Source organism: Marmota monax, unplaced genomic scaffold (genome assembly GCF_021218885.2).
Source record: "Marmota monax isolate L192 unplaced genomic scaffold, Marmota_monax_Labrador192_F-V1.1 WCK01_AAM20220418_F8-fsc00017, whole genome shotgun sequence".
Lineage (NCBI taxonomy): Eukaryota > Metazoa > Chordata > Mammalia > Rodentia > Sciuridae > Marmota > Marmota monax.
This window is the reverse complement of record NW_026695241.1, coordinates 6,792,286-6,803,342: the sequence shown is the minus strand read 5'-3', so window position 1 is coordinate 6,803,342 and position 11,057 is coordinate 6,792,286. Positions and strand designations below refer to the sequence as shown.

At 43.0% G+C, this 11,057-nt stretch overlaps 1 protein-coding gene across 3 annotated transcripts in view; it reads right to left on the bottom strand.

The window, feature by feature from the left end:
• Positions 1 to 1,562: 1,562 nt before the first annotated feature.
• The window catches only part of Efcab11 (EF-hand calcium binding domain 11), a 157,789-nt gene continuing 148,294 nt past the window's right edge, over positions 1,563 to 11,057 (bottom strand). For 2 of the 3 annotated variants that reach the window (XM_046440683.2, XM_046440682.2), the window contains exon 7: positions 2,916 to 3,120. Coding sequence is in view for 2 of the 3 variants with exons in the window: in XM_046440682.2 (XP_046296638.1) it covers positions 3,113 to 3,120 (8 nt within the window). In the remaining variant the exon portion in view is untranslated. Of the gene's footprint in view, positions 3,121 to 11,057 lie in introns of all 3 variants that reach the window. The other variant, XM_046440678.2, reaches the window with a different exon arrangement.

Genomic DNA, 11,057 nt, shown 5'->3' with positions numbered 1-11,057 from the left:
GGCACTGTTGGGAGAGGGAAGTCAGCTGTCTCTGCTCCTTCTGAGCCTCCTTAGAAGGTTCTTCTCTGCTACCCCTTAATGTTAATGTCACCTAGGACTCTGCCCTTGGCTCCATGCTCACCACACTGAGGGTTCTCTTGGTTTCAAATAACAGAAAGAAACTCCAGCTGGCTGAGCAGAAAAATTGATTGGAAGGATACAGGGTTACCTCAGAGGACCCCAAAAGTTACGACTCGACCTTGTACACAAGTTTAACCAGAAACCAGGCACCAAGGGCTGCTCTCTTTTCTTCCTTTGCTCCCATCTTGGTGTCTACTTTTTTTCCTTTGTTCTTGTTGCAAAACAGCCGCCTTTGTTTCCCAGGCCGCGTGGTAGAAACACTGCCACTCGCTCCTGAGCCACACTCCCCACTCAGCCTCCAGGGACCCCGCTGGCTCACTCACGCCCACTCTCCAGGTCCTCCAAGGGCACAGACTGAGTGACCAGCTAGAATAGATGCCCACCCTTGGGCCATCAACTGAGGTCAGACCAATAATGTCACATGGCACAGGCAGGATCATGTGAATCGAGGATACAGAGACTGGGATACTGGGAGAACAAGCTTACTGGATGATGATGTGATTTGGGCCTAGGACAAGCGATAAGGAGAGGAAGGGGACAGGAGCAGATTCTCATTCTCCCTCTTTCTTTGTGACTTTGCTCTGAGAGCCTGGATCCTCATAAGGAGCAAATCCAAGAGATGTTCTCCTTCCTGGATGAGGCCTCAGTTATATTGTTTTTCCCTGAGAAAGAAAACAGAATGGCTGCCCAGATATTACCAGCTGCCCCTCTCTTATGACCAGCCCTGGGTATACCTGCTGAATCCCCACTGGCCATGTCCATAACCTCTGTGTGAACCAGAACTGATGGATGCAGGGAGCCACCAGAGCTTCTTTCTGAGGTCTCTGGACTTAGAATTGGATGGATGGATCATGGGTTGATTCCTTTCTAGAATGGTGGGAGGCTGTCAGGAACTATGGCAGGGTCTGGAGGTGTGGGTGAAGTTGGGTCTGGTTATCCTGGAAACCCAGGTGTATCCTCTCATGTTCCTGTTAGATTCCATATGCTAGCCCAGCGTTCTCTAGTAAACTCCCTTATAGTCTAAGCTAGTTTGGGTAGTTTTCTGTCATTGAGACAAAAAGAGGAGTCTTGACTCCAGGGTCAAGGGAGTTGTCCAAGAGCGTTTCCCAACCTGTCTCTTGCCTCCCACAGCCACTGCAGGATGGATCCCTCCCTTTCTCTTGTCATGTGTTCAAAAAAAAAAAAAATGAGGTCCAAAGAGTGCCTACAGTACAAGGTTTTGGAATTCTGGCAATTAATGAAATAATGGCACTTTGCTAGTGTTTTTAACTTTTTCCTATTTTAGAAATCTAAAAGCTTTGTAATTCATGTTGTGAGGTCAGGATCGATTACTCAATTATTAAATTTATAATGAAAATACCTGAATAAAACTCTACCCGAAGTCAAAAAGAGTTTCTTATCAATTGGGACAATTTGTACAAAACATATATGCTACTCAGTGACACCATTGATCCATTTTATTTTTGAAATAACATTTCATTTGTACTGCTTAATGATTTTCAATGTTTCCTCATTTTAGGTAAAGTTTGGTTTATTAATTTTTGAATAAGTCTTTATTTTTTTAAACAAAATTCAGTTTTGGAATAGTTTTTGATTCATAGAAAAACCGAGAAAATGGTACAGAGATCTCATACACCCCTCACCCAGTTTCCCATTATTAATATTTTATATGAGTTTGATACATTTGTCACTACTAATGAACCAATGTCAATACATTAATAGTAGCTGAAGTCCACACTTGATTTGCTTTTACCTAATGTCCTTGTTTCCATTCCAGGACCCCATGCAGAATATCAAACGACCCTTAGCTGTAGGCTTCCTTAGGCATCTCGGGATTATCACAATTTTAAAACTTTATTAAAATTATCTGCAAATAATTGTATAAGAATGAAACTTGTTTAATGTTTTTGTTTTAAAAATCTACATTTTACTTTGCCTTTAATTATTTAATACTTTAAAAATATTAATTATTTTAAAAAATATGAATTGTTTTACAAATATTATTGTAGTGAATTCTAGGAACAAATAAAATATTAGTATTGATACCATTATTTTTGAATCATTTTAATAAATGCTGTATGTCCAGTGGTGCATTTTTTGCTCCAGGATGGCATCCCTGGAGCCCAGGGGGATGGGAGACCGTGGAGACTGTGAGCCCAGCTGGCCAAGGCTCTGGTGCAGGGCAGCATCACCGGAACCAGAAGTGTGTACCAGGGGCAACTGGGCAGCCCAGGTTTTGCTTCTGTGTATCAGGAAGCCCAGGCTCAGGCCACCCAAAGAGCTTCTACAAACACATCTGTGTCCCCAGGACCCCTAGTGCGTGCTGTTCTCCCATGTATGACGTGGACGGGGCCACCTTGTGGAAGCCCACCTGGTTTGTCTTGCACAGCCAGCACCAGTGCAGTGTGGATCTGGACTCTGGGTACGTGAACTTAGAGAAGCCTTACCTCTTTGTTTCTCAGTGCTTGGAACACAGTAGGCAAGTGGGACACTTCGATACTATTGTTCATTCAATCAAAGTGGAATGAATGGAGGCAACTGGCACCATTGGTGGGAAAAGCTGCCCCTTGCCAGACCTGGGGAGCTGATGGGAACCAGGGACCTGCGGTGGTGCATGGCCAAGGGAGTGGAGCATTGCAACCTGCAGTGTGGAGTGTCAAGAGAGGTGGGGGATGGCCGAGTGGCAGGGTCAGCAGCGGCACTTGACTCAGGGCTGCTAGCCACACGGAGGGAGATTGGTACACACCACCACCTCTGGGATTCCAAGCCCAAGTATATTATCAGCATCCAGAAACTATGATTAAGAGTTTAATCACAAGTATGCAGATCACAAAGTCACGAGGGCAAGGTCTGTTTGACCTTTAAATATATTACAATTTACAGCTCTCCCCGGAATTGCCAAAAGTAGATCTCGACGGTTGGGCTTCATTTTGTCCATTCTTCATAGCATATTCGAAGTCTCTAAAGCTGACGAGACCATCTGAGTCTTGATCTACTTCCCTGGAAAATGAAACGCAAAGATATTTACACAGTATTCGCCTCACACCTACGTATCAAGAGTACATTAGAACCTTCCTTTCTTTGTGTGCCTGTATGAGAAAGGAACCTATTTCATCTACATGAAGGCTAAGATTGATGTCTATGTGTTTTTTCTTACATTGATAATACCTAAGGTGGGGATGAAAGAAAAGGTATTTATTAAAACCTACAGAAATAATATATTCGAACTATTTAAAGGAACGAAGCCAAATGTACAGGTTATACAAGAAAAGGAGGAACAACTGCTTTTCTAGTTGTCCTGCACAGACTTTTCTATGATATACAGAAAAAAATACATGCATTATAATAGACAGTGGGACAAACAAATAAGAGATAAGGAAGACATTGGGCACCAACAGGACAGGAACAGAGACGGACATCCCGTAGAGCATGGCCTGCACCTCACGTGACTCAATCAATCTGCTCCAAAGCCGAGACGGGTCCATTAACAGAAGGACACACTGAGCCTTCAGGAGGCTCTCCAGCTTTCTCAGGATCACCCTCCCAGGAAGCAGCAGCACTGGAACTCAAACTTAAAGCCAGGCTCCATCTTCTACGCCCATGGCTTTCCTACATCATCCCGGGGAGAAGTTTCCAGCACAGCTGACCACACCTCCAGGGCTCCAGTCATGGCCAGGGAAACACTGTCAATCCCTGAACACCTCATAAGCGTCTCTGACTCCTATGAAGAGGGACGATGAAGGGCACCTCTGGTTGGTTGACTGAGGGTGTGTGTGGCCTCAGTGGGGTTGGGCCTGCTGACACAGGGGCCTGGCTCCCTGAACCACAGGTGGAGAACAATGCCCACTCCTCATGGTTAAGAACGCAGGTCAGAGGGACAAAATCACAGCATAAGTAACACAGCCAAACTGTTACCAACAGAAGAACTTCGTTACCAAGTGCGTTTGAAAGGATAATTGAGTGGTGGTCGTAGCCCCTTTTGGGGGGTGTTCTGAACTAATGCCTTACATGCCTTCTGTGGTTTAGGCAGATTATATTTTGTTGAAAAAACAAACAGTATCAACCATGACACAGGACATTTTAGAGGAAAGACTGGCCCAAGCCAGAGAGCCACTAATCACTGTAATAGTTTTAAAGCAGACTTTTAAAATATTGAATTCTAAAATAAACTTTCTGAATATTTCATGCCAAAGTCTCTGAAGTCTATAATGGTTCTGGATAGAGTGATGATAATTTTTCATTCTTTTGAAGTAGAGAAAAATCCCCACTTCCCTGCCCCAGGGCAAAACCATGTTGCAGTGTGTAAGTCGAAAATGACTGCAGACTGCAGAGGCCATTATTCTTGTTACTTCTTTGGTGAAATATACATGACGATTTCATGCTGTAAAGCACCAAAAGCACAATGTCAGATCTCTTCTAAGGGATTAGAAATAATCAGTATCACACGTTACTGACTACAGAATATAAATCATCTCTTTTATAAAATTAGATAATTGAAGATTCTTAATATTGCCTAAGCATTTCTTCCCAAGGAATTGGATTAGATAAATGGTCTTCTCTCTTCCCACTCTGACAGTCTGGGGGAACTAGAAATCTCAGAGGGTGAGTAAAGTGAATAACCTAGCAAAGTAACATTTATAATAAACTGCTTCTGATAATATTTTTGTGTATATTTTTATTCACCTATTGAGATGCTAAATGCTAACAGAGAAAGGAATCCTTTTGCTTAATTTTCACAGTAAATAACCTTTGCTGTCATTATATTAACTTCCCCCAATTTTTTTTCCCTGTCTTTGCGGAGACTTCCCATCATAAAATGTTTACAGTATAACCAAGAGGTGCTAAGAGGGGTGAGTCCACTCATTATATTATTCACATAATAAAAGGAGGGGCATCCTATCTATATGTACGAGACAGGGTAAAATAATCGATGCCTCCCGACTCTTCTTCAAATATGAGCAGATCTGGTCATTTTGTGAGAGTAAAGAGGAAATTCAAGATCCAGAGCTGTAATTTTTAAAGCTAAAATATACTTCTTCTTCTTCTTCCTTTTTTTTTTTTTAACAGGCAGAATTATTTGGAAGAAGGAAGATTTCACAGCACCCACACTCAAAGTGCTGTGTGACGAGGAACAGATGTGGCTGGTGGGTAGAGGTGGTGATGTGCTGAGGAGAGGAAGAAAACGCCTTTAGAGAAAAAGGAAAAAGTCTCACCGTTTCTGTCCACAGCATCTGACCCCAGTTCTGAAACCCAACGTACTTTCAGCACTAAAATATTTGACACCGTTCCCCACAACTCATAATGAGTCCTGGAGGGCAAGCACCTTCCTTCCCCACCTCTCAGCACAGAGCAGGCAATGAATGAAAGGATTTGTGGGACAACAAATTTGGGGAAACCCACCTCCCAGGAGGCACTGGGGATTAAAGGGACTACCATAATTACCATCTGGAGACAAAAAGTAGCCAGCAAAATAAAAACAGAAGCAGCCATCTCAGAGTCGCCTCTCCCGGAGTCCCGGAGATGTCAACTATGGCCTCTATGCTCAGGCACATTCTGCAAACGCGGGCTGGGTACAAGAGAGACCAGATGAGAGACTGGAAAATGAGGCTGCCGATGTGGGCGATGGATGGAAGGAAGCCCTCGAAGGCCAGGAACAATGGAGGGCTGCAAGGCCCAAGGACAAGGAACCAGGGCCGAAGGCTGCAGGCCAAACTGCCCTGAGTCCAGGACCGGGCTCTGCCATGGAGTCAAGCGGCTGCTCTTTGACTAGATATATGGATGTGGCCGAGAATACATCCAGGCTTGCACTCCAGGAATGGCTCCTCTAATTAAAACAGATGTACAACAGGAAAATAAACTGATGTTAACAATAACAACTACTTTCTAAAATTGTAGGTCCACTTAAATTAAAAAATTAAAAAAAAAAGACATAAAGGAGATCTGGAATTGATTTTAGGAGTAGAGACCCCAAAGAGCAGATGTACCTCTGTGTAATTTAGTATGAAATTTGGAGAGCCCTGGGAGGAAGGGGGCGGGAAGCGAGATGAGAGGCCAGGAATGAGGATGACCGCCATGCCATCCCCCAGGGCCGCGGTGGTCAAGAGCCTCTGAATAACTGCTGCACCGACTAGGAGCCTCCAGGTCATCTGTGTTGCCTTTATGCCCTCATTGCTCTTTTTATTTTTAAAATACGTTTTTTAGTTGTCAATGGTCCTTTATTTTATTTATTTATCTGTGGTGCAGAGAGTTGAACCCAGTGCCTCACACGTGCTAAGCGAGTGCTCTATGGACAAGGTGAGCCTGGGGGTGTCTGCGTTGAGTCAGGGGCTGAGGATTGAATTAGGAGGTGAGTTTTTTTTTCTGGGTAGGTATAGTATAGGGCAAAAAAATGCGGAGTGGTAGCATTTTCCATCAACTGAATTAATTCACAGAAATAAGGGCTCAGAGCCATAACTCTCAAGAAATTTGTAAGAATCTTAGAAAGTAGAATGGGGAGGGGGGGTCTAGGCAGTGGTACTCTCTGGACTTTGGAGGGCAGGAGGACCTCAGGTAACACTGGGATACGTTGAGCGTTTCAGGCAGGACTGGAGAGTCCATTCCAACGGTTCCCATATCTGTTAAAATATAAACATTTCCTCAGTCATCATTATTAAAAATGGCTATATTTATCTCCATCTGCATGAGCTTTGGTGTTTTTGTCTTTTACAGCCTGATCTGTTGAGCAAGACTACTCTCAGCTTTTGATGATGCTTGTAGGCTTCATCAGCCCAGACTAGGTAGGTTCCTCTCAGACCAGAGGCCACAGGCCTAGCCCTGAAGGAGCCTGGGTCCCATGCTGTGACTCTGCTGAAGCCAGGCCACAGAGTCACCCTTCTGCAGTCTGAGAAGAAATGTGGGTTTCTTTTTTTATATTACAAACATGTAAATAGTGTTTCTCTAAAGTAGTAACTGTTTCTTGGAGGAAATATTTACACTGGCACAGTTTCTAAAATGTTCTGCAAGTACTTATTTCTTGAAAAATAGTTTTTGTTGTAAAATCACTTGAGAGTAATCTATGGCCAAGTCTCCAAAGCCAGATTTCATACTGGAGAACTGGCTTTTACCCAAGTTCCTTTTTTAAAAAAGGAAAGAAAGAAAGAGAGGATGGTTTATAGATTTTATCACACTGGACTAGTCTCTATTAAAGTAAAACAAAGACTCAGAAAGTGACATCTTTAATTGTAAACAAGAATATAAACTTGTATTTACACCAGAATTCAATCTTATAAATCTATATTCATTGGGCAGAAGTTGAAGGCTAGATACTAAACAGAATGAAGAAAGTAAGGGTTATGGGTATTTCTGTCTTAAAATATTCTTTACAATTAAGCATTTTCTTTCATTTTAGTCTGACTTTTCCAAACAAGGGATCTTACTTCATACTGTATAAAGTATCGTTGGCTAAAGCTGGGCTTCTCAGTCTCAGCCCCATTGACATTTTTTAAAAATTTAACCTTTATTTTATTTACTTGTTTTTATGTGGTGCTAAGGATCAAACCCAGTGCCTCGCCCATGCCAGGCAAGTGCTCTACCACTGAGCTACAACCCCAGCCCCTCATTGACATTTTGGACCAAATAGTGTTACAGCAGAGAGGGGGCTGTCCTGGGCATCGGATGGACATGTAGAGCATCCCTGGCCTCTACCCACTAGAGGTCAGTAGCATCCTCTTCTATGCCCCACCCTCAGTTCTGACAGCCAAAAAGGTCTCCAGAATCACCAAATCATCAAATCACCTGAGCACAATCACCCCAGGTTGAGAACCATTGAGCTACAGGAACCATAGTTTGAGGCAATTCCTGGGACTATTCCAGCTAAATCTAGAATTACTAAAATAATTGCTTTCAAGACTTTTTTTAAACAAGTGATTTCAGGGCCAGCAGATGCGTACATTTTCCTCGGATGGATTATACAGATAATTGTCCTAATACTCTGTCTGGCCAAAACTAGGTTTTAAATTGAGCCCAGAGAAGACCCCACTCAAGAAGCAAGCTCTTGCTGGCGATAACAGGGCGAGTGCCAGGCACATCTGTGTCCCAGCAAACGCACTGACAGTCAGTAATTATTGTGAGTCACTGGGATAGTCACATGGGGTTTTTGTATTTGATTCACCTGAAACATGGATGAGCAATTTAATATGGAGGCAAAGATTTAAATGAGAAAAGTTTTTTAGTGGAATTTTTGGAGTGGGGAAAAGGGAGAGAGAATCTTTCTCTTGGTTCTATATGGAATAATTTAAACTAAAGTCAATCTGCCATTATATTAGGGACAAAGCTGTCATATTGACTGAGCAGGAAGAGTAAAAATTACCCTTCAAGCAAGGAGCCCCTGCTGGGGATGAGAGAACCCGCCAATTGAAGATGCAATAATGACAGCTTCCCCCACAGCAGCCTTCTCTTCCGAGGAACCCGCTGCTTCTCTCCACTGGTGAACTCGCCTCTTTGTTGATGAGAGTCCTGCAGGGCTCTACAGCAATTCAGTTGGTAATGTGTTTATTAATTTTACCTTTTTAAAGACATGTGTTAAAAAAAAGCCACTCAGACATACGGAAAGGATTAAAGAGGGATGCAGATGATTTCTGGTCTCTTCCAGGCTCCGCCATGACCGTGGCAGGTGCATTCCTGTTTTTGCACCCTGATCTCCCCTGTGCCCACCTCACACACACTGCACCCATCTTACTCCAGCTATTGATGGGAGCACCTGGCCTCAGCTGCACCTAAACCAAGTACCTTCTGCTCTTTGCCTGGGGCTGCTCTGACACCTGGGTGTGGCATGCACACTTGTGCACAGGTGCACAATCACACATGCAGGGGCACACGCCATCTAACAGTTTGGAAAACAGAGGAATTAAGGCCCCACAGAGCAACCCTTGACCAAGGAGACAATGGTGTTCAGTGGATAACGCCCTCTCCTTGTGTCCCTCAGGAAGGCAACCCTGAGTCTTTCTGGTGGGGCTGAGCTCCATGCTCACAGCAGTGATGAACTTGATAACAGACGCCTGCACTGGTTTCCCCTCATTCTCTGCTTCACAACAACCTGCAGAAGCCCTCATCACGGGTTCTGCTTTCAGGAAGAAGCTAGGCTAAGACACAGTGGAAGGTTTATTTTGAGAGATGAAGTTCACACGGAGCATTTAAATTGCCACCAGCAACAGCGAGTCACATCAGCTTCTCATTCAGGTAAAGGGGATCTCACTACTTGAAATAGATCAGAGTGTTCAACTATTTGCAAATGCTCTTTAGAGCAAATTAAATATTGTCTTAAAGAACAACATTCAAGTCTGATGTTCCAGGCAATTGAAATGCCAGAGTTAACCAGAGAAACACAGCAGCAGGCTTCTCTTTACTAATATACATGTTTTATTTAATAATATTTAGTTTGTCAACAGTAAAGTATTATTAGACTTTCAGTGTTCCTTCAGGGTGAAGACAATATATTCTGGACCATAAGGTCCTTTAGCATCCTTTTGGATGTAGACATAGTTAAGAGCTGGCTGTGAGCAGGTAGCTGACTTTTCTGTTTAGGATGAACCGTTTATTATGAAAGCATGTCCAGACAGGCCAGGAATATGGGATGACAAGAGCCAGGCAAAACTTCAGCCCCATTAGCACCAGGCTGTAACTATCGGGTAATGATGAGTAGACACTATGGTTACTTCCTCAACAGCCACCTTACCTTACCTGCCTTGTGCTGTGTAGCAACCGTGTGATCTGGGTGGGATGGATTCCCATGCCAAGCTCCAGAAATGAGACCAGAGTTAAGTTAATCACTCCCACCCTCCTTACCACAGTGACTGGATCAAGGATTGACTGGCTCATGCCATTAGTACTCGGCGTTCCTCCTCTGGTCACTACTGAGTGATAAAGAGTTGATCCAAGGAGCTGGGTTGTGGCTCAATAGAGCACTTGCCTCGCATGTATGAGGTATTAGGTTCAATTCTCAGCACCACATATAAGTAAATGAATAAAATAAAGGTCATCAACAACTAAAAATAAATATTAAAAAAAGAATTGACCCAAACATAATGAAGTCTAGGGATTCTGTTTGCAAGTTGATAAAGAAGCTATTTCAATATGGTCATCTGGGAAACAAAGGGGAGGGTTGGTCTTTCATCAGCCTTGTCTTACATCAGGCTGAGAGCTCCACCACAGTCCCATATCCAGTGTATAGCGATCCAATAACTGATGAGTATCTTTCAAGTATTAATAACCAGCCTGAAATGGTGCTGTCCACACAGAAGGGAAGAGTCAAAATAGCTGACTGAGCTGAAGTCTAATCAAACCATGCCTGAAGCCTGTTCTGTGTCAAGGCTCTCAGTTACTGACTTGATAAATTCCCTGTGCTATTTAAAAGGCCATATGAAATAGATGGCCTGCTACTTGCTGGTGAAACCATCCTAAAACATTCCTTTCTGAAATCTTCTCTAAACCTTGCAATACCTGGAACTTGGTCAACCGAGAACAGACAACAAATATACAGTAGTCCTACCTTGTTCTTGGGTGGTATGTTCCCAGACTTCCAATACATGCCTAAAAGTATGGATAGTACTGAACAGTACTTTGGGGCAATTAATAAGTAAAATAAGTCACTTTAACACAAGCATTGCAACACTACAAAAAATAGATCTGATAACCTAGAGGGTTACTTAGGGTTACTAAGAGACTAATATGAAAGTAGCATATAGTGTGGATACAGTGAACAACAGAATGATTCACGTGCCATGCAGGTCAGAGCATGGCACGCTACTTAGGGTGCTGTATAATTTATGAAATGAATTCTTTATTTCTGGAATTTCCATTTAATATTTTTGGACTGAGTTTGACTATTGGTAAAAATCGAGGAAAGTGAAACAATGGGTAAGGAGGGCTACTGTAATTCTTCTGAAATGATTCCATTTTGG